The sequence below is a fragment of the Leiobunum rupestre genome, chromosome 4 (genome assembly GCF_980474605.1).
Source record: "Leiobunum rupestre chromosome 4, qqLeiRupe1.1.hap1, whole genome shotgun sequence".
NCBI lineage: Eukaryota > Metazoa > Arthropoda > Arachnida > Opiliones > Sclerosomatidae > Leiobunum > Leiobunum rupestre.
Genome location: NC_143387.1, coordinates 59,332,637 through 59,357,463, shown reverse-complemented (window position 1 = coordinate 59,357,463; position 24,827 = coordinate 59,332,637). Strand labels below are relative to the sequence as shown.

The 24,827-nt window shown below is 37.7% G+C and overlaps 2 protein-coding genes and 1 long non-coding RNA gene across 5 annotated transcripts in view; all 3 read right to left on the bottom strand.

Moving 5' to 3' along the window:
* LOC149948516 (serine/threonine-protein kinase Nek8-like) overlaps positions 1 to 24,827 on the bottom strand; it is a 260,812-nt gene that overhangs the window by 65,397 nt on the left and 170,588 nt on the right. The gene's annotated exons all lie outside the window — the stretch shown is intronic.
* Positions 11,090 to 11,676, bottom strand: LOC149948531 (uncharacterized). Its single transcript, XR_016480668.1, has 2 exons — positions 11,413 to 11,676; positions 11,090 to 11,347 (listed from the first exon to the last, which is right to left on the bottom strand). It is a non-coding gene; the product is annotated as an uncharacterized LOC149948531 (long non-coding RNA).
* Positions 17,063 to 22,579, bottom strand: LOC149948530 (uncharacterized). The gene is made up of 14 exons (XM_090171099.1): positions 22,273 to 22,579; positions 21,951 to 22,010; positions 21,681 to 21,886; positions 21,535 to 21,612; positions 21,379 to 21,459; positions 21,250 to 21,312; positions 20,945 to 21,187; positions 20,765 to 20,869; positions 20,069 to 20,140; positions 19,891 to 20,009; positions 19,691 to 19,823; positions 19,481 to 19,624; positions 18,291 to 19,386; positions 17,063 to 18,225 (listed from the first exon to the last, which is right to left on the bottom strand). The coding sequence occupies exons 1-13, from the start codon at positions 22,329 to 22,331 to the stop codon at positions 19,316 to 19,318; spliced, it is 1,434 nt and encodes a 477-aa protein (XP_090027225.1). The 5' UTR covers positions 22,332 to 22,579; the 3' UTR covers positions 17,063 to 18,225; positions 18,291 to 19,315.

Sequence of the window (24,827 nt, the reverse complement as noted above, 5' to 3'; positions counted from 1 at the left end):
GATGATTTGTACGCCGTTTTTGAAACTATATTTTCCTACCCTATACGAGAGCGGGATCTAGCGTTACAAATGATTTTGTGTGATATTATAATATACTTGCTTGTTTTAAAGTTAATTAATGTTATTTCCTATTTTCCCTACCTAATTTTAAATTTTTACCCCCAATTCCCCCCCCCCCGGTTCGGGCCAGTGGCTCTTAATAAAAATAAACTTAAGGGGGGTAGGAGGCCCTGCGGGCCCCCGTAAAAAATATCACTATTTCCAAGTCTGCATAACCCCAACTACTAAATCACCCTTTAGTGTATCTACGATAGAGTTAAAACTCCTACATGTAGAGAGATCGGGAATAACTTATTTTGGCGCGGGATTTTAAAAGGGAAAATCATGCAAACGTAGCTAATACAATTCAGCCAAGGCCGTATATTAGTTCCACATCGAGGAGGTGAAATTAATTTTTCTCTAAGCCTTGGCGTCAGACGTAAGCTTCTTTATCTGTACGGCGTGTTTATGTCATCCCGTTAAAAAGATATTGAAGGTGTTGCAAATGTGGACGCCAACAACAACGACGACGACGACGACACTTCACAACATTCTAACGAAAACAATAGCCCTCAGCTAGTTGTGTGTTTCGAGGCACTCCACCCCAGTAAGCCCCCGCAACCCCTTTTTCCCGTGGCACCCTTTACCCCATAGTCGAACCCCTTAGTAAGGTCCTACCTCCCCTTTTTCCCCATGTTATAATTACCGTGGTACCCACGTCCCCCTTTTTCCCATGTGATAATTACCGTGGTACCCCCTCCCCCCTTTTCCCATGTGACAATTACCGTGGTACCCTCTCCCCCTTTTCTCCATGTGAGAAAATTTCTGTGGTACTCCCCTCCTCCTTTCCCATGCGAGAATTTCTGTGGTACCCTTTTCCCCGCAAAAATAACTCAAAAACTCGTCCCAATTTCTGCTGTACCCCTTTACACCCCTGTATCCAATGGCTGATTTACTATATGTATTAAGCCAGTTTTAATCAAAATGTACCTAATTTTATTTATAATTTTTTTTTAAATCGAACATGAAATATGCATGTGGAATATAGAAGCTTGTCTATGTGTCTTGTAACCTTTGAATTCGTGTCCGACAAAAGGGGCATCTCCGTCTCAATTCCGGCCTACTCAAACATGTTCTGCAAGCCGCATGTCCACAGGGAATTGCAATAATACGACCCAGGTTGATTGTGCAGATGAAACACTATTAAACAATAGTTCTTTTACTATTACGTAACAGTTTTAAGATATAATTTAATTTTTTATTTTTTACCTCTGGTGCACCCTGTTGCGCTTCCGGTGCGCCTTGTTGCGCTTCCGGTGCGCCTTGTTGCGCTTCCGGTGCGCCTTGTTGCGCTTCAGGTGCGCCTTGTTGCGCTTCAGGTGCGTCATGTTGTGCTCCAACAAGTTCTAGTCTAATTAAACCATTTGCGCCCCGTTCTACTCTTAGCCTAACGGCTGGTTGTGGTTCGGCATCAGCGGGCAGTTGTATAGCGCCGTTAAGGGGCATGGCGGCAGCAGCGGGCAGTTGTACAGCGCCATTAAGAGGCACGGCGGCAACAGCGGGAACTGGACGATGGTAAGGTGCAGCATTTAATCTACGTTGTCCTCTCCGGCTGCCTCGGCTACAAATTATTAAAAATTATTAACCTTTTTAATTTGATAACATGACTTTAAAAGCTTGTTTATTACCGTTTGCTCGTTGTCTACCGGGACGCAAACCGCCTGGGTATATATAGTTTTGGGCGGTAAGAAGGAAATCTTCTGTTGAAATTTCTTGTCTCCTTAGTCTCTCCGAAAGGTTTAGAATTCGGCTACAAAAATAACTTAATGTTAATATCCCTTAAGAACAATATGGACTCAAAATTATATTACGTCTTGTTTTCATCGTGCATCCTGTTAAATCCAGACCTAATTTCTTGGCCATTAAGAGCGCTGGCGTGGTCTCGTCTTCGCGCATCTTCTACGAGCTGCAGGATTTCTATATAACGTAAATATTAATATATTTTTTTAAATATTAAGAATGACAAATATTGCTAATTTATACCTAAATATTTCCAGGCTAAAAGTCTGCGTTGATTAATTAATTTATTCAGTTGCGCATGAAACGATTCCACATCGTTGTTAGTTCGACGCAAACGGTCGAAAACAGATATCAAATATTAAGCGAGAAATCTTGCACGTATTGCGCGAGACTGTTTAAGGCGGCCAGTTGAGTTGGAGTTAGCTAAATAAATAGTTATAAAGCACAACTATGTAAGAAAGTATCATATTTCATATTACCACTCTTAATTCTAAGTTATACATATTGTATAATACGAGTAAAGGTTTCTTTACTTACATAGAACATCCCCGCTATTCTTAAACGAATGAAATTAAATCCATCTTGAATTCGGTTGGCTGGTAACAGAGGAAGGGTCATTAGCATTTTTATGGCCTCCCTAGCAAGACCATCAACCGAATAAAGGTCATTCAGTTCTCCTGGATGTACTGCCTACATTCAACATTATATAAAAAGGTTATTTTAGAAAACAAATATTAGAGTTTTTCAAAATTTTTCCAGTTTAACAGTGCTTTAAAGTTTAATTTGACCTGCGTGTAGTGGAACCAGCACCCAGCCAATCGGGCTCCAGGAAATTGTCGCCTGAGGCTGTTGTTCAGAGCGCTTTCGTATTGTCTTTTAGAAACAAATGACCATTTTGCTTATAAACATTCGTTCCCCCTCTTTTTCCACTAATTATTTCCATCTTATGAAATTAGCTAAAAATAATCGCGAGCTCTTGGAACTATAACTATAACTGAGATGGCTCAGAAAACAACTGAACAGATTGAGGGGAGAGGGGTCATTCTTGAATATAACCAATTGTATTTGAACATTTCTAATACACTCTTTTTCGCGCCTTTATTTTACCCCTTTTACTTGCCTCTCGCTCGTTGGCCATTGCTTCTGCCCTCAGCGGGGAGTGTAGCATCCACTCTTTTGGTATCCGTAATGAAGGATGGGGCGGAAAGGGGGAAAACCAAACATGGACGCGCCCAGAAAATACCGTGAAAAAGAGAGTATACTTTTAACAAGACTGGTAGGAGGGAGGCAAATTTTGGAAAAACCCACATAAAAGCAATGGGCTGGTCAGCTGGTGGACAAACGACTTTTTAGGTCTTCATGGCTTTTAAAAGCCAATTTCTAAGATAACAATACATTAAATAACAGTAAATAAAACAACTGTTAGATCCCGCTCCATAATGTCTTGACCGTCTTGTTTTATATTGTTTGTAATGACCTTATTTAGCCTTAACTTGTGTGTAATTTCATTATATTTAATTTGTATTAATTGTGTAATTTCATTATATTTAATTTGTGTTAATTGTGTAATTTCATTATATTTAATTTGTATTAATTGTGTAATTTCATTATATTTAATTTGTATTAGTTATGTAATTTCATTGTATTTAATTTGTATTAGTTATGTAATTTCATTGTATTTAATTTGTATTAGTTATGTAATTTCATTGTATTTAATTTGTATTAGTTATGTAATTTCATTGTATTTGGTCCCAGAAAACAATGATAAAACCAACTTTTGATAAACCTAAAAGAATGATTTGAGCTACTAAACCTGTAAAAATTACCTTGAAATTTCTTTCTTTCATTTGAATATAAGTATAAATAAAAATTTCGATAATTTATGTGTTTTTTTTTAGAGAATCGACGCGAACGTTGATGTACTAATTTTGATTGAATGTGGGTTATCCCCAGGTTATCCAAAACTGATATTTTATTTAACTTAAAAAATTATGATCGAATCTCTACTACTAATTATTTAAACCAAAATGACGGTACAGTAGTTTTTATAAATGTTTTTAAGTATATAGGCCACTGTAGTATAAATACTAATATTTTGTTGATGGGAGATTTAAATATAGACATAGGTAATCCTGACGATTTGTTCTGTGATTTTTTAAATATTTTAAACGGTAATGGATTTATATCGTACATATCAGAAAAAATGAGAGCAAACTCCACAGGCTCATGCATTGTTTTCACTGATTTTTGCCATTGCAGCTAACATAAATTTAACGATATGCAATAAAAAATGTCTGAACCGGAAATAAAGAACAAAAATATCATAAATTACGAAAAATTAAAACTACCGTTAGGTTTTGAACCTGCAAGTAAAACTAACGTGAATGATGCAATGAAATAAATTATAACACTCTGAAATATTTTATTGACCTTTCATCTTCGACTACAACAAATGATGTAACCAATTGTTGGGATTAAAAACTGAAACCTTGGATAACGACGAAGCAAAATGAAGAAAAAATTCTTGAAACGACCATTCAAGTATTCGACATTGAGCTAAAAGATAAATATCAAAGACAACGGATTCCACCTGGGATTTCTCCGGACCTCCCATATATACCCTTTGTCGAACAATGCATAGGGATTAGTGAGTTATTTCATTTTCTCCGAAGAGAGCGAGGTGACGGGGTACTTTCTGGTATACATAGGGCATCGTGGAAAATTCCCAGGTTTACACAGGATATTAGCATCAATACTCTATACAAAAGAAAATATTCGCGCCCTTTTTACAAGGGAAAATACGCTACACATACCATTGAAATCGATAATATTTTAAAGAACTACAATTTTACATTTTTAAGTTTAGAAGTTTAAGTTAACAATTATAGATTTTATTTATACACTTAATTTAAATTGGTTTTAATTTAAATCAACCCAATTTCATGTTGATTTTAATTAGGATATGTACAAAAATATACGACATTAAATAAGGCTTGCTAAAAAAAGTAAAAATGACAATAAAAAAATGTGGAATGTAATAAACGATGTCTTAGCGCGAAATAAGAATAAACAACTAATAAAAAATATAAAAATTGATTAATTAGAGGTAAATGCTGAAAAAATTCAGAGTTACAAGCCGATTATTATATTGAATATTTTGTTAATGTCGGGTCTATCCTCTCCTTAAAACTTCCTAAATAAAAAAATTGTAACCATGCATGGCTATCGTGTAAATGATACTCGACAAAAATTCTTTATATTATTACCTGTTTTAGAACAAGAGACTAAATCACACATAAATAGTTTACAAGTTCACTCTTCACCAGGAATCGATGCTCTTAGTGCTTTATTGTTGAAATATGTTAGTAAAAAAAGCAACAATAGTCCCAATATACAAATCAGGTGATCATAAAATATTAAGATATAATCGACCTAAATCAATCTTAAATCATAATTTTAAAATTATTGAGAAATGCATGAAAACTAGACTAATTATTTGTTAGTAAATCACATTATATCAAAAACCGAATGTGGTTTCGAAGAGCGCCGCTCAACTTGCGATGCTAGGTCACTCTTAAATTCGATAATTACCGATAATTTGGATAAAAACAAAAAAGTACAGGCAATTGTTAGACCTCGCGAAAGCCTTTGACACTATAAGTCATAAAATTTAGCTAAGAAACTTAAGCATTAAATTGGTTTAGAGATTACTTAATAAACAGATCACAAACTGTTAAGCTCTAATGAAAGATAAGTAATTATGAGAATGTGAAATGTGTGGTAATTGGTTACGTTTTATCGTATGGTTAAAGTATTTGAGCGCGCGCTTCTTTTTACACACAATCCTAAGGATTTGTGTATTAGTCTCACGTACAGTGTAGTCGTTGCCGCCGATATCTCTTCAACGGTAAAGGCTGTCGCACACTATAGAAAAAAAATCTTGAAATTGATACTGGCATCAAAACTTCTTTTGGGGGGGAAATGTTTTCGTTAACGGCGTCGGGGAATATTGCTGTCGATACCGGTGAATTTTTTCGTACAGTCGCACACAATGAGGAAGCACTGTTACAAAATACGCGAGACCGGGAGTGCATGCGCATCCGTTTGTTTTGGTTTATAGTATTACAATTTTTATCTTTTCGTATTGTAGATATTACGTTTTAATTTGATTTTCTAGACGTATAACTGTTATACCACATAATTTAGTGAAACATTCTTATTTGATAAAGCTGCGTATAGTTAGAATTTACTAAACTAAGAAAAAATACTGAATTATTTGCTATGGAAATACGAATATTACGTCGATGCACATTTTATCATTTTCTGCCATGTTTTTACTGACTGAACAAATAAACCCTTTCGAAAGATAGAAATATCCCAACAAGCCGGTGTTTCAAAAGTTGCGCAATATTTTCTCGCTCCCAATTGGTTGAAGAGATAAGGAATGCCGTGACGTCAGAGCGGTTCTCCGAGAGGAGCGACAAAAAGTTGAGGCTAGTTGAACTCGGTAATGGGCCAATTGCGCAGTTCCCATTTGCGCAGTATCCCATTTCCGCAGTTTTCCATTAGCGCGTTTTTCATTTGCGCTTTTTCCGTAAGCGCAGTTTTCCACTTGCGCAGAGATTTTCCATTTGCGCGGTTTATCATTTGCGCGGGTTTTTCATTTGCGCGGTTTTTCATTTGCGCAGGTTTGTCATTTGCGTGGTTTTCCACTTGCGCGGTTTCCCAATGGGGCTGTTTTCCATTTGCGCAGGTTTTTCTATTCCGCGGCTTCTCACGACCTGAATATTCTATATTAAGCAATTTTCCTTGAAATAAGATTTTTTCAGGTAGTTTATTTTTAACGTAACCTTGTTTGCCATCCAACCAATAATTTAAAGTTGTTTGAAGTTGACATATCGGTTGTTGAATTATTTTGTTGGGAATAAATCTTTGTTTAATTTTTCGTATTTTATGATATTTTTGTTCTTTATTTCCGGTTCAGACATTTTTTATTGCATATCGTTAAATTTATGTTAGCTGCGATGGCAAAAATCAGTGAAAACAATGCATGAGCCTGTAGAGTTTGCTCTCATTTTTTCTGATATGTACGATATAAATCCATTACCGTTTAAAATATTTAAAAAATCACAGAACAAATCGTCAGGATTACCTATGTCTATATTTAAATCTCCCATCAACAAAATATTAGTATTTATACTACAGTGGCCTATATACTTAAAAACATTTATAAAAACTACTGTACCGTCATTTTGGTTTAAATAATTAGTAGTAGAGATTCGATCATAATTTTTTAAGTTAAATAAAATATCTGGGGATAGCCCACATTCAATCAAAATTAGTACATCAACGTTCGCGTCGATTCTCTAAAAAAAACACATAAATTATCGAAATTTTTATTTATACTTATATTCAAATGAAAGAAAGAAATTTCAAGGTAATTTTTACAGGTTTAGTAGCTCAAATCATTCTTTTAGGTTTATCAAAAGTTGGTTTTATCATTGTTTTCTGGGACCAAATACAATGAAATTACATAACTAATACAAATTAAATACAATGAAATTACATAACTAATACAAATTAAATACAATGAAATTACATAACTAATACAAATTAAATACAATGAAATTACATAACTAATACAAATTAAATACAATGAAATTACATAACTAATACAAATTAAATACAATGAAATTACATAACTAATACAAATTAAATACAATGAAATTACATAACTAATACAAATTAAATACAATGAAATTACATAACTAATACAAATTAAATACAATGAAATTACATAACTAATACAAATTAAATACAATGAAATTACATAACTAATACAAATTAAATACAATGAAATTACATAACTAATACAAATTAAATACAATGAAATTACACAACTAATACAAATTAAATACAATGAAATTACATAACTAATACAAATTAAATACAATGAAATTACATAACTAATACAAATTAAATACAATGAAATTACATAACTAATACAAATTAAATACAATGAAATTACATAACTAATACAAATTAAATCAGAAATACATGAAATTACACAATTAATACAAATTAAATATAATGAAATTACACAATTAATACAAATTAAATATAATGAAATTACACAATTAATACAAATTAAATATAATGAAATTACACAATTAATACAAATTAAATATAATGAAATTACACAATTAATACAAATTAAATATAATGAAATTACACAATTAATACAAATTAAATATAATGAAATTACACAATTAATACAAATTAAATATAATGAAATTACACAATTAATACAAATTAAATATAATGAAATTACACAATTAATACAAATTAAATATAATGAAATTACACAATTAATACAAATTAAATATAATGAAATTACACAATTAATACAAATTAAATATAATGAAATTACACAATTAATACAAATTAAATATAATGAAATTACACAATTAATACAAATTAAATATAATGAAATTACACAATTAATACAAATTAAATATAATGAAATTACACAATTACTACAAATTAAATATAATGAAATTACACAATTAATACAAATTAAATATAATGAAATTACACAATTAATACAAATTAAATATAATGAAATTACACCCAAGTTAAGGCAAAATAAAGTCATTACAAACAATATAAAACAAGACGGTCAAGACATTATGGAGCGGGATCTAACAGCTCGAAGTGCGGGGCGGTAGATACCGCGGAGCACATTCTCTTCGCCTGTCCATCCCAAGTTGCAGCACGGCGAGGTCTCCTTAGTAGTCTCCATAAGAGGGCTCTTCCCATCTCTCTGACGGGTGTGTTGAAAGCGGTCCACGCCGGATTTTCAGATGTTATTTCCGCCACTTGCGCTATACTTCGCAACGCTGTTCGGACTTGATAACTTTCTACGGACTATTATTATCTCGTTTCTTTTTTTTGTGTTTTGTTATTCGATTTGTCGCGTATTTTAATTTTTTGTTTTGTGTGTTCATTTTATTGCATTGTTCGCTTTTAGTGTTTGTTAATTTTTCCATTTGTTTTATTTTGAATCTGGTGCGCTTGGTGTGAAGGCTCATTGCTATATACACCAATATTCATTCTCGCAGGAATCCATAACGCTACTTGGAATGAATAACGGCTTCGATTTCCCGCCGTTGTGGCGGAACATAGTAGGCGGAGCTTATAAGCCTTTGTTTGTCACTGAATTTGACGTCATTTAAGGCAGAATAAGCGTTTTAGCCCCTCCCACAATGTTCCGCCACAAAATACCATAAGGGATATGGGGAGATACTCATTCCAATTAGCGTTATGGATTCCTGATTCTCGTTATTTTGCCCCCCCCCCCCTCCAGGATACGGGTCATTCACATACCTAGCTAGAATTAACCCTATTAAAAACGGTTGAAAGTTAAAACATGATATTCTAATGTAGCAGACGATGTGCACTGGTCATGGTCCAGTTTATTTATTCTAGGCCAGGGGGGTCACTGGTCACCTGTCCACTTTCAAAAAAATCCTTATTTCCCACCCTGCTCGGGTGTACTGTTGTCGCAAGGGGAGCGCATTCCCGTTTTTGCCCGGCGTTCCTTTTGAGAAAACTCGCTAGCTCTCTTTCTACCAGAGAGAATCTAAATTCTCTCTGGCTCTACTACCCTCCCCGCGGCTTGTGTCTGGTTTCCTGTCAACCAGCGACGTCACTGAAGGTGGGCTGGTAGTTGCCAAGCCCCCCAACGTACCCGCTGAAGCGCTTCTCTACAGACCCCGACGAAAGAGCTAACCTTATTATACGCAGTATTTTACCAGCCTTGGCCTCGATACGCTGTGGTTGCTAAGGCTAAGGTTGGTAACTTCGTTGCTAACGAACATCGTGACGTCACTGAGATGAGATCCAATTGAAAATCAATGGGACCTCGTCTGGGTGACGTCGGCAACAGCAGAGAGAATTTAGATCTAAATTATCTCTGGCAACCAAAGACTATATAAGCTATCGCTACATAGACTGGCGTCTTAGTGTTCCAAAGGGGGAACTAAAACAAATCCTTTTGTGCCATCTATCTTTTACATTGGGAACTGAAAAAGTGCGGTAAAATTTGAATTTTCTGAGCTGAAAACATAGATATAGGGAATATATGCATTTCTTATATATAGCTGGAAATGCATTTTAACTGATTTTTAAGCAATATAACTTAGTTTTATAGTAAAATAGTTAAAAATTCATTTCAATAAGTAAGACAACTTAAAATTTATTAATTATATAAATTTTGAAACTTATTACAAATACATGTCACTCGCTTAGTTAGTTCCAAGGTTATAGCTTATAGTCTTTGCTCAGTTGAAAATAAATTTAATTGTTAGCTAAAAGTTAAAGCAAAAAAGATACCAATTGTTCTAATTTGTTTAGAACATTTATTAATAGTAGGTATTTGTCAGGTCTAGTTAACGTTAAGACTTATGATATAATGTAAAGTATTTTTAGTTATCTTTAACGCTTGATGAATGTACAAATTATCCCTTTCGGAATTCTATAACCCTTTACTAAACCAAGGGGTTTTTATGGTGATTTATAATCTAACATAACTTCTTTTCAATTGGGATAAATAATGTATGTTCAATTTGTAGGCAAAGTGGCTTCTCGTTAACATGTTGATTATTTGTAATGCTAAAGCTGTCAGGTATTTGTCTTTGCTTACAACCATATATCTTGATTCATCATGAATAGAGACTGAGAATCTTTCTTTAATATTGTGTGATACGCACAGCCACTTGATACAAACTACCATAAAATGTAAGAAATAGCACTGCACCAACCAATTTATGCGATTGGTCATAACATTGTTCTTCACTGTAGCGAGTTCTAAAGATCACCTGTTTCTCGATTCCAAAAGAAGTGCGTTTGGTTTTTCTGAATTTGAAATTTCTTTTAGTTTGTTGAACAGCTGCTTCCCTCAACGCACTTTTGAGATGTTAAATGGATTTTCTTGACAGTAACGTTGTTTGTGTATTCATCAATTTGAGCTTGGGAGTATACCCTTTTTCACCCCTTAGGTTTCAGAGTACATTAGCTTTAGTGGCTGCACCTTCTTCCAAAAATTCATGATTACATTGCATAATTAACCCTGTTCCATATTTTTCTAATAATTGGCCAAAAAAAATCTTAATTTGGTAAAATTGGTAACTTAGGTACACTCACATTAAGCATAACAAACACCATATCAGTAACTAATATCATATCGGTTTATAATTGAGGTGATTACTACTAATTACCGTATCATTAGACTGAATAGTTCGACACAATGATAGTCTTAAAAATACACAACGCAAGAAACGTTCCAAAGGAGAATAATGAAGCGGAATGATCTCTCCTGGTGCCATTAAAACTGCTGAACCAGGACTGCATAAAATATCAAATGCTTTGCCAGAAAGTACTGTTGGCGTAGCAGCCACCCAGGTTCGTTGAAGTAACACTCTTGATGGAGGAAACATACTCATCATACCTTTTAAGATAATGGTTGAATTAAAAATATAAAAATTACTCAAAATTGTAATTAATCTCGGTTACCAGAAGCCACAGCTTGAGGACTGTCCATAATAGCATGACTTCCAGGAATCTGAACTGTTCCAATGGCCTTTGCAGATGGGTGTGGCATAGACGCCCGTTAACAGGGGCTGGAGAAGACATTGAAAGATTTGCAGTTGACCCTCCAGTGGGTATTACGAATGGAGAACTAGCTTCGGTGTGAGGTTGCAAACCCATAAAAGTGGATGCGACCGGGGATTGAATCGCAACTTGGGCTGTCATGAAAGATGATGGTGATGGAGTTGGTAAAAATGAAGGTGAAGGTACATGTAAAGGATTAACTGAGGAATTCGCAGCAAAGAGATTGCCTAGAGAATGAGCCTGCATATGTAACACTGAAGGAGGACTGACATGAGACTGGTAACCCAATGGAGGAGTCGATGCGAGTGAAAATTAGGGGTTCGGTGATATTCCATAATCAGGTTGCTAAAAGGTTATTATAAATTGTTAGTTAAATGTGGCAAATTAAAGAAAAATACAAGGTACCTGAGGTAGCATTGACGTGTGGTGATTTAGGTCTTGTTCTACTCCAATATTTCGTGGATAGGTTCAAAGAATTTGATAAAATGTAGTCTCAGAGTTAGCAGCCTAGATGGGAGACTTTTAATAATTTCTTATCACCATTCTTCCCCTTTCTTTTCTTAAGTTTATTTTTCAACCTTTCTTCCGCAATATCCCAGTTAATAAATATAACTGCGTAATATATTCGCATTTTTAAGTATACTTGGATTATTTTTTTTTTTAAACCGGGACAAATATTTTCAGCAGAAATGTTTTCAGTGGCTGTTATTATTTTTTTTTAAATGTTTTCTTCATGCATGTTTTCATTGAAGTTCTTAATGAATATTTTTTCAATTTGTAACATGAAAGCAGTAACCATATCTGATGGAGAAATTAAGCCACCGAAATCTCCCTTTACATATGAATAGGCCTTTAAATGCGTGAAGGTCTGATTTTGGTCTTCAAGAAATTCTGCTTCAGTGAAAAACCGGCAAATGGTTTTTTCACTTTCACAATTATGGCAATCGCGAACTTTCCGAATTACACTCCCAGTTATATATGACAGAGCATTCATATCAACCGTATTGCCAAAAGCTTCAGCCACAGCCTTCCCATCAATATCTTTCATTCCTGAAACCCTTTTTTTCTTCTCCAACTTTGGATTTGCTGTTGAGAGGCCCGAGTCCTCCAAATCATTTAAGGTTTCTGTTAGGATAGACAATCTTGTATAGTATATTAGTACGCGAAATACCCGTATGATGGCGCGGCATGTGATAATCGGATACGGAGGTAGACAAGCTTCGGGGGAGAACAAGACACTTGTCCCACGATGCCCAAATTGTATAGATTCCCTAATAAAGTACCTTTCCAATAGTAACGTATATTTAATTATATAAACAACGACCTCAACATATGGCGACGGAGATTACCATCCTACGGATGGAGATTCCTTTTTTTTAACTATTTTATCAAGAAGTCAAGATTTATCACGTCAGCGAAACGTATTTTTGGACATCGTGGTGCACGACAAGGCTTACGTCACATCAGCCGCCATTTTGCCGTAGATTGGGTAGACAAAGAAACAAGGACTCAGGAAATATTTTCTAACAAGGGCATCTCCACTATCACAACGACCAACCTCGTGTGATACAATATCAAGTTATGGCGACATTTTATGGCAACTTTCCCCAATTTAACCAAGCACAAGACAAGTGGGTTATATATTATGAACGTTTGGAACAATTTTTCTTGGCTACCGATATCATAGAGCCAGCTGTCACTGCATCAAGGGACGCCGATGTTATTGCAGCAAACCGAGCTGCTATTGCTACTGTCAAAGCAAAGAAGAGGGCTACATTGGTAACAGTCTTAGGCAATGAAACCTATACCTTATTAAGAAGTTTGGTTGCACCAGAAAAACCATCCAATAAAACTTATGAGGAATTAATAGACGCATTGAATACACATTTCGAGCCTACTCCTCATGAAGTTGTTGAAAGGGACAAGTTTTACAGACGTAATAGAGAACAAGGAGAGACTATATCTTCTTATGTCGCAGCCTTGCGGAAAATGGCTGAGTTTTGTAATTTTGGTGCCACTCTCGATACAATGTTACGGGATCGCTTACTGGGAGGAGTCAACAACGACATAATCAAAAGGAAGCTCTTAGCTGAACGACAACTAGATTTCAACAAAGCTTTAGATATTGCCTTATCTGTAGAAACTGTCGATCGTGAAACTCGTGGGATGGATAATATCACCAACAAACATGATGCACTGACCGTGAATAAGATTTCACATTCTGGACGAAAACAAATTCAATTTAATCAGCCTTTAGCACAGCAAAATTATTATTCGTCGCAACGTCCTTCAAGAACCCAACAAAGAGGGAATAGTTAGCCTAATCGCTATTCAAATAATCAATCATCACGAATTCCACAGCGTTCCAACTACAATCCTCAAAGTCAAAGTAGGCAATATCAAGGAACAATAACTTCTAATCGTCCGCTCAAAGCATGCATTCGTTGCACTTCACATCAACACCCTGAATGGGAATGTTTTTATAAAGATGACATATGCTATCGTTGCAATACAAAGGGACACATATCAAGAGCATGTAGACGCAAACCTAACAACCCAGTAAATTCAAGAGTGACAACCAATAATAGAGGACATGGAACCAGACAAGGATATTCTACTATGAACCATATTGAGCAACTTGTCACTCAAACTGATGATAGTGAAACGCAAATTAAACCAGAAGAGTATCATCTTTTTCATGTGAAGGATACCATTAAGATATCCTGTAAAGTCAATGATCAAGATTTTCTTTTTGAACTGGACACAGGGTCGGCTCACACCTTGGTTTCTGACGTACATCAACAACAATTGAGAATTGGAAAACACCTTCGAGAAAATCATGCAAAGTTGACATCTTTTTCTGGACACCAAGTATTAATCAAAGGTGAAGCTATTGTTCGGGTAACCTATAAAGAAAAGACATTACTTTTACCATTGTTGATCTATCATGGCCCTGGACCCAATCTGTTGGGAAGGCAATGGATTTTCACCGATTTTAATATTTTGTCAACATGGGATAAGATGATCTCATATCTACAATCTCCACATACACGACTTGACAGTATTTTACAAAAATATCCAGAACCATTTAATCCAGGAATAGGACCCATCAAGGGAATTGAAGTAAAACTATTTATTCGTAAAGATACTCCAGTTCCAGGATTTTATAAACCCAGAACACTGGCATACCATGTTAAAGATAAAGTGGAGAACGAACTTCAACGATTGCAGGATGAACAAATCATCACACCTATACCATACGCGGATTATGCAGCTCCAATAGTGCCAATTCAAAAAGGCAATGGTACGGTGCGAATATGTGGTGACTACAAGATCACCACAAACAAGATCATTGATACAGAAAAATATCCGCTACCGAAAGTAGATGACATTTTCGCAAGATTACACGGATGTAAAGTATTTTCCAGGCTAGATTTAAGAAATGCCTATAATCAGCTAGCACTGGATGAAGAATCGCGTAAACATGTGGTAATAAATACCACCAAGGGCTTGTATCAATACAATCTATTACCCTTCGGCATTTCATCCGCATCTGCTATATTTCAACGTTATATTGAAACTCTACTCAAGGACCACACAACTGCCATTCCATTTCAGGATGACATTATCATGGGCGGTATATCAGAGCAAGATCATCTAGACAAACTTGAGGCACTGCTTGCCAAATTTCAAGAAGACAACGTGAAACTCAATAAAGCCAAATGTCAATTTATGAAGACGTCCATAGAATTCCTGGGATATAGGCTGGATGAAACCGGAATACATCCGCTCGAGTCAAAATTAAAAGCAATACGCGATGCGCCAAATCCTACAACAGTTGATCAAGTACGCTCTTTCTTAGGACTAATTAATTATTACTCCCGCTTTATTCCCAATGCATCAACTCTTTTGTCACCTTTTAATCAACTCCTTCGTAATAATGTCAAATTTCACTGGACGAAATATCATCAAGACAGTTATGACAAAGCTAAAAATGCTATACAATCTTCTAACGTTTTAATACATTTTGATCCTGGCAAAGATGTTCTCCTGGCTTGCGACGCGTCTCCTGTCGGCGTGGGCGCAGTCATTTCGCACGTAATTGATGGACTTGAGCGACCTATCTCCTTCGCGTCACGCACTCTAACATCAGCCGAACAAAAATACCCGCAGATCGAGAAGGCGGCATTATCTATTGTTTTCGGGGTAACACGTTTTCGAGATTATCTGTTGGGCAAAAGATTTACTCTTGTGACTGATCACAAACCACTGGTCGTTATATTTGGCCATGATAAACCTATTCCCGCCACCGCCGCGGCTCGTTTGCAACGATGGTCACTGATATTATCTGGATATGACTATCGCATTATATATAAAAAGGGCACAAATCATGGTAATGCCGACGCACTCAGCAGATTACCACTAAACACTCCCGGTACTAACCCTCCTATACCACATGAATTAGTGTTGCTATTAAGTCAAGAATCTGCATGTCCTATCAATATTAAACAAATGGCTGATGCTACAATACAAGACAGAGTTCTTTCTCAAGTATTGCATTTTACTATGAACGGATGGCCAACAAATTCTTCAAGATTATCAGGAGAGCTACAACTATATCAGAAACGCTCCATTGACATAACAGTTGTGGACAACGTTTTGGTCATTTCCAACAAGGTGATAGTACCTGAAATATTGAGAAAAGCAATTTTAATGGACTTGCATAGCACCCATCAGGGGGCACGGTCAATGAAGGAATTGGCAAGATCAAAAATATGGTGGCCAGGTTTAAATAAAGAAATAGAAGAATTGTCGCGCTTATGTCATATTTGTAGATTACACGCCCCCATGCCACCAAGACAATATTCAAATTGGCCTAAAGAGAATTCACCTTGGCAGAGAGTTCATTTGGATTTTGCTGGACCAATTGAGAACAAATACTTGTTAATAACTGTCGATTCATTTTCCAAATGGATCGAAGTTGATGTTACTCAATCCACATCCACATCAGCTGTAATAGACTGTCTTCGTTCACACATTGCCAGATTTGGTATTATGCCAAAATTAGTCACGGACAACGCTACATGTTTTACAAGCGCACAATTTCAGGAATTTACTAGGGAGAATGGCATTCAGCATATAACAATATCACCTTATCATCCCGCTTCAAATGGTCAAGCTGAACGATCTGTTAGGACGATGAAGACTACTTTGAAGAAAGTCAATGGTGATACTTCTCCAGAGATTGATATTATCGATGCAGGATTTGAGAAATTTCCACATGGTACTCTACAGCAACGTATTGCCAGAATCTTACTCAATTACCGTAGAACACCCGTGAATGGCGACAGATCACCTGCGAAAATGATGTTCAACCGGAAAATTTTAACCAGATTAGATATGTTTAATCCGACTGTGACGCAATTCTGCCAATCTGATAATAGAGCCACGCAAGACGTACGTTTCACAACTAATTCCAACGTTTACATTCGTAATTATGGAATAGGAAATAAATGGATTCCTGGTCGGATAATTAAACATTTAGGTACTATTATGTACGAGGTACAGACCAAAGACGGAATATATAAAAAACATCGCAATCAAATTAGATTTGATTCTTCCGCATCAAGTACTTTATTTCGAAATAAGAATACTACAGGAGCGAGCCAACCCATAACAACATCACATAAACCAACGCTTCCTGCCACTCCAGTATTAGCCTTCAAACCACACATCACCAGACACGCTGTTGTTCCTGCTCAAAGACAGATGTTAGCATCACCACGGCCACATTCACCATCCGCGCAGAATTTACAATCATTGACACCGCACCGGAGGCCAATATCAGAACAGCTCATGCCACTACCATCACGTACTATTCAACAGAGACTCGATTTCTTACCACAGCCAGGCACTGTCCAACAATCCCTGGCGGTTCCTCCATCTCAACCTAGTCAACTTTCCATTCCGATCTCAGAACCACTACTTAGACATTCATCACGACCACCGAAAAAAAAAAAAAAAGGAAAGTGATGTTAGGATAGACAATCTTGTATAGTATATTAGTACGCGAAATACCCGTATGATGGCGCGGCATGTGATAATCGGATACGGAGGTAGACAAGCTTCGGGGGAGAACAAGACACTTGTCCCACGATACCCAAATTGTATAGATTCCCTAATAAAGTACCTTTCCAATAGTAACGTATATTTAATTATATAAACAACGACCTCAACAGTTTCACACCCATCAACTGCAGATTTGTTGTTGAGTGATTTCAGGCTCAATAATATTTCGCTGAAATCTGATTCGCAGTTTTGACCCTCACTGCTAAGAAGGAATGATTGCGTTAGCAATTGTTTAAAGGCATCTCTGAACTGCATAGCATTGGGATTATGTCTATTTCCTCCTTTTTGGCGAACTGTACAGAAGAAATTTTCAAGTGGATCTTGATTTAACCGTCTTGTGAAAATAAAGTTGGCTCCTTCATCATGTAAATCTTTCCACAAGCCTTTGACTGATGCTATGGTCAGCAGAAAACCATCTACGCAATGAATTCTGATATTTTGTTTTGGCAATATAAACTTTAGAGATTTTAACATATCAACCGAATCATCTAAAGTTTTGTGGTGTGCAGAGCTTTGGTGGCATCATATTTAGAAGAATTTAGGGCATCGAACAAACTATCAACGTAGCTTCTGGCTCCAGTTTTCCTATAATAAGAGAAACAAGAAGTTATACATGATGTGAAACTTTACACAACTTTAAATTGCAGTACCAAATGCAATGCACGTTGCCATTCCTGTTGACACTGTGTGAGAAAAGATCTGCGCAGCATCTTTTACTCTCATTTTTGAAAATGAGGTTGGATGAATGTGCCGCCTTTTAAGTTTTGGGGCCAAGCGCAGTGGCCTAGTTTTATCATATTGATAAAATTTATCTACATAATGGAACCTAACTGGTTTCCCATCTATTTCCATTATGTAGGTGCGGAAGTTGTTCCTTAGACTTTTGAGGAGATGGGGTGGATCAAATATGCCATACACCTTCTTATTACCATGAGTAAAATATGGCTGTTTTTCATTAATCTTCAGTCTATTGAATAGACTTCTATTCGTTGGACCTTGATCAGCTATGACAGCACGAATATTTAGGCCAATTTCCTGTAGTCTGCTTATGGATACCTTGACAAATTTTTCCATTTGGCCCGAGTTTGTTGTTCCTCGGGCGAAAGAAAAACTCAAGACTTGTTTCCAGGGTTTGAAAATTCCTTGAATCATTATAACTAAAGCCTCATTAGCCAATACTTTCTCCCTGTCACCAATACCATTATCAACGAACCCGTCGATTTGATCTTTCGAAGGATCATACGAGAGACCAGCCATTAAAGAAACTTCGTCAAGAAGTAATACGCAATTTTTGTTTCTTGCTGTCATCTTCTCAGTTACCTTACGCAATGCTTCGAAAATATTATCATTCAAACCAGGTTCTATCTTGACTTCTTCCAACCATTTCCTCAAGGTTCTTGGAGTAGGAAGGGCAAATACTTTTCCCAGGAGACGATAAGCCTTTGGGCTTTGAAAAAAAATAGATAAAGCCATTTGCTTGTCAGCCTCCGTATATCTTCGACCTTTCTTCGCACGGTTATTGTTTATTAGTTGCGATTCAAAGAATTGTCCCTGCTCTTTTGTAAAAAGTTCTCATGCTACTGATATTATTCTTCTCATTTTTGCAGACTGAGTTTTTGGTAATTGAGATTTCAAATTTGATATCCTTTTCCGGCTTCTGCACAGTAATGTGGACTTAACTTGGAGTTTTTTTTTTCAATTTAACTTTTCGTGGGGTGTCTAATGGTGTTTTTGAAGATCTTACACCTATTTTAAGCAAAAGATGTTTTAATAACTTGTAATTTCAAATTATATCTTAATAGTATAAAAATCTTCACTAAAATGAAATATATTGTCTTACATGTGTCAGTGTTGGTACTTCCATTAATTGGAGTTGAAGGACAATTCAAGTTTCCAATAAGAAATGAAACATTACTAGTAGTTTCCAAGGAAACATTACGGGTTTCATGACCTCTGCCAACTGGATTTTTGGGTTTTCTCAAGACTAGATTATATAATTTAATTATGAAGTTATAGAAATTAGTTTACATGTAAATATTGGTATTATTACAGTTATCATTGTCTTGCTCAGGTTTTTTATGTCGTGTTAGACTATGAATATTTTTCAAATAATATTCAATAATAGTCGTAAGTGGAGGTGGACGAAACTCCATATTTCCAAGATTTATCCAAAACTTGAAGTCCTAAAACATTGAAATACAAATTATTAGTTTTGAAATTATCATGAATTATAATATTTTTAGTTTTTACTTGATCTTCATCCATGAACAGATTAGCTGTTGTGGGTAGCCCATTTTCCAATAAATATTCCTTCACCAAACTTTTGGATAAGTGACTTAGAAATTTGACATCACATTCACTTATGTTTTCTAACTCACGAAATTAATTTAGTAACAATAGAATATTTTTTATATATAGTTGATATTACCTTTTAGTTGAGAAAGCCCTATACGAGAGCGTGCATGACAATTCGTATGCTCGAGTTTCGTTTGGTAGAAATCTAAAGTAGAATATAGAAATCAGTCAGTAATCGGGGTTTTTTTTTATGCTGTTAAAGGGGCTCCAAAGTTTGGTGGCAAAATGTGTGTAAAGTCAGTAAAGTGCGAAATTTACGGTTGACTCTGCCCGCCTCTGCCAAGGCCGAGTGAGGGGTTGGGGGGAATGAAAAGCATGCTCAATTTTCTTTTTTTTTTGCCACGGAACTTTGGAGTCCCTTTAAAGCAATAAGTTGGGTTGAGGAAATTCCATCTCCCGTCATGGAAGTTTCCAATGAGTTATCTAAACAGTGGCGGCTTAAGAAGGCTGGGTCGTCGGGGCGGCAATGTGACACCCCCCAGGACTGTACAGAAGTTTTCAAAAACATTCTTCAAGTTTAATCGTTCTGATTTGCACCCCTGGCTACCGTGGTACCCGGGGCAGACCGCTCACCTCGTCCCCCTTACGCCGCCACTGTATCTAAATTAGTATTTAATACTAAAGTAATAATAATCAGCTAGGCTAATACCCAAGGCACCACCTTAGGCCTAAGTCATCATGTGACTTTTAAAGCCCTTAATTCAGGTGGCCGGGTTACAATAATAATTAATAATGTATCACAAGTTATTTTCATATTTATTAAAAATACCTGTCAAATTCCTATCTGGAGTAAGCATTTGACTTTTCAAGTCTGAAACTTTACTTGGAACAGATCTATCTAAAATTCTTCCATTAGAAGTTTCCATTGAATTATCTAAATAGTAATAATAATAATAATTTTAGTTAGAACTGAACACAGAATTGGTTACGCAGTTTCAATGAAAAATACCTGTTGAACTGTAATTTGATGGATATTTGTTTAAAACTTCAATTGGAGTAGAAGTAACACCAATATCTTGCAGATGCTTTCCAAACAATTCACGTGAGTCTACATGACAATTAGGATCCTCAAGTTTGGTTCTGCAGGGTTGCAAAAATGCTTGTGTATTTGACTTCCTTTTACCCTTATTGCTATGGGTATCGTATGATTCATACGTTGGTGAACCATTGTCAAATATCCGATTCACTAATCCTAAAGTAGAATATAAAATCCAGTCAATAATCAGTGTATATTTATTTTTTTTATTCTTATACCTGTTAAATCAATGAAAGGAGTTGAGGAAATCATGGCTCCTGCAGAAGTTTCAGATGAAATATCTAATTTGTGATACAGATTTACTTAAGTTTTAAATACTCAGTTATTTTTGTATGTATTAAAAATACCTGTCAGATATTTGAAGTCTGAAACTTTATTTGGAATAGAAGTAACGGAAATTCTTCTATTAGAGGTTTCTATGGAATTATCTAAGTCAGTTCAAAGTTATAAGAGAAATTTAATTAGTTTTGAACAATTTTTTTCTGCATTTTCAAGAAATATACCTGTCAAATTGTCATGTGATGAAGATAAGATATTTTCCAAGTTGATTTGTTCATTTGATGTAGGTTGAATTTTTCTAGCTGTGAAATGAAATTTTTATTAAGTTTCGTAGCTTTAATAATAACAATAAATTAATTTTAAATTTCACCATCAGAACAAATTGAATTGGAAACTCCATCCAATTCATCAGTTTTTAATGTAGGAATTGCATTCCGAACTAGCTGATTTTTAGTCGCATTCATGAAACAATTTGATGTAAAATGTAGTGCACAAACTGTATAAGACTTATTTCGCATGTCCGCAGTCTTCTCACTTAGATCATTTCGACCAGCATTAGAAACCCAAAGCTTGCATCTGTAAAGTAACTATATTATTTTAACTTTTTGGCGTGTGTGAAAAGGTTTTTTTTCAAGCTTACTTTTGTTCATCTTTGGGGAACCTAAAAAACGAAAAAGCTTTCGTTTTTTTTCTAGCATTTCTGCAATTAACAAAAGCGCAATAAAAACTAGAGTCAAAGCCTTCACGATCCATTAAAACTTAAAAGACGCGTAAACTTAATACAAATAAATTTAAAAAGTTTGAATTCTAAACACACAAAGGAGCGCAACGGAAAAATTCCACACGTTAAAATGATGCCTGATGCCCGACCCGCGGCTCATTGACTCGGCCGCGAAAACCTCTCCCTACTGTACACCAACATTGACTCTCTCAAAACTAAACACTTTGCCCTCCGTGCCTACATCGACACGCTCCGTACTCCCTTCATCGCGGTGACTGAGACCAAATTGGACGCTTCCATCTCTTCCTTTGAGCTCTTCGGTCCTGATTTTGAAGTGTACCGCAGGGACAGAAACCTGAAAGGCGGTGGTGTATGTCTGGCAATCAGCAGGGACTTCAAGTCTTACCCCCTGGACCTAAACACCGACGTCGAAGCGGTCGCCGCCAGGGTGAACATCGGTCCCTCCTGCCTCAGACTGTGCTGCATCTATCGGCCCCCGTCAGCCAAGGCTTCCTACACCAAGCGACTAAACTCTCTCCTTGGGCGCCTCACTGAGAGCCAGTCTGACCTCATCATAGTCGGAGACTTCAACTTTCCCAGCATTGACTGGCCTACGCTCGAGAGTCCCTCGTCAGAGGCTTCCAGCTTTCTCCACACAATTTTGGTCTCTCATCTCACCCAACGTGTCACAGCACCCACCCGAACCAAGGACTCCGTGGCCAACATTCTCGACCTGGTACTAGTCTCTGATGACAGCCTCGTCGAAGACGTTTCCCATCTTCCTGGGGTCAGCGATCATGACTTTCTCTTACTCAACATCCATGGCGTTCGCCCACAGCCTCGAACCGTCCCTCGCTCCGTTCCCAATTTTAACAAGGCCGACTTCAATGCGATAGCGGACTCGCTGGCGGCTGTCAACCTGAGTAAAGCCACTTCTATTGCTGAGGCTTGGAGCGATCTAACTTCGGCCATCGCCCGGGCGGTTGAGGCTCATGTTCCGATGAAGCGGCTCTCCTCCAGGCACAATCTTCCGTGGGTAGGCTCGGCCCTCCGGCGTCTGATGCGAATTACCAAGCGCCGCTACAACCGCTCCCGACAGTACCCTTCGGCTGCCAACACGCAAGCCTTCACTCGGCATCGGGCCATTGTCAAATACGCCCTCCGTGCTGCACGAACCCACCACGTGGACAAGGTGGCTTCCGACCTCACGACCCACAGGAAACAATTCTACCAGCTCGTATCCAAGAAAGCGAAGGTGACTGGAGTTCCTGACCTCTCCGACTCCGGGCGAACTTACTCCACTGCAACCGATAAAGCCAATCTCCTGGCTTCCACCTTCCGACGCTCCTTTCCAGAATATGCTGTGGAGACCGTTCCCCTCTTGAAATCCCGGGCCCTGCCAATGCCTGACATTAGTTTCTCGGTTCAAGGAATTCATCAACTCCTCAAAAAGGTCAAACCGCATAAAGCTCCGGGCTCTGACGGCATCCAGGCTGTCATCCTGCGCCGGTGTGCTAATGCGTTAGCCGCTCCTCTGACTACCCTTTTCCAGCTCTCCTATGATACGGGCGAAATTCCGGAGGACTGGCGTCGGGCAAACGTCACGCCGATCCCGAAGGGTGGTGACAAGTCAAATCCAGCGGAGTACCGTCCGATTGCACTCCTGTCGCAGGTCCTAAAAGCTGATGAGCACGTAAATGCTTCTTCAATCTCGGCCCACTTTATCCAGCACAACCTTATGAGTCCGTCCCAGCATGGCTTCCGTAGTGGGTTCAGTACGGAAACCCAGCTCCTCTGTTGTGTCGAAGACTGGACTTCTGGGTTAGAACAAGCTGGCCGAGTCGACATCATATTTCTCGACTTCCGCAAAGCCTTTGACTCGGTTCCACATGAGCTCCTCAAGGCCAAACTTCACTCATACGGCGTTAGGGGTCGTACCCTTAACTGGCTATCTGCCTACCTTGAAAACAGGCAATTTCGAGTGGTGCTGCCCGGCACCTCCTCCGACTGGCTTCCGGTTTCTTCTGGCGTCCCACAGGGCTCGGTCCTGGGGCCGCTCCTCTTCATTATCTACATTAACGACATCGGAGAAAATGTCGTCTCCACACTTTACATCTTTGCGGACGATGTAGCGCTCTCCAGGACGATCTTCTCGCCACAGGACTGCGTTGTCCTCCAATCTGACCTAAACACCATCGGCGACTGGAGCGAACAATGGCAGCTTCCGCTAAATTCAGCCAAGTGCTCCGTTCTCTCTCTTCGCAGAGTTGGGCAGCCTGTTCACCCAGTGAAATATGCCCTCCTAGGGGCTGACCTTCGTTCTGTCTCCTCTCAACAGTATCTCGGTGTGACCCTAACTGAAACCCTGGAGTGGTCCACCCACATTTCTCGCGTCACTGCCAAGGCCGCCAGGGCCCTGGGCTTCATCCGCCGCCACTTGTCCCACTGTTCCTTTGCGACAAAGTCATTGGGAGTTCATACTTATGTATTCCCTATTTTGGAGTATTGCTCAGCAGTCTGGTCTCCGTCAACAGTGAGTGGCGCCCACGCGGTTGACACTATACAGCGCCGTGCCCTTCGCTTCGCGGCCAGTGTTGGTTTCGCGTGGAGTACATCTATGACAAACGTACTCAAGAACAAAAAATGGGACACTCTTTCTTTGCGACGTCGGTTAAAGCGTCTCGTCATCGTAAACAGTGTGGTTCACCGCTCCTGTGGTGCGCTTGCTCCCCTCTCGGCGGCCCTGTCCGACTGGCGTCGCCCTCCCAGAGGAAATCGTGTCGCCTCCATGATTCT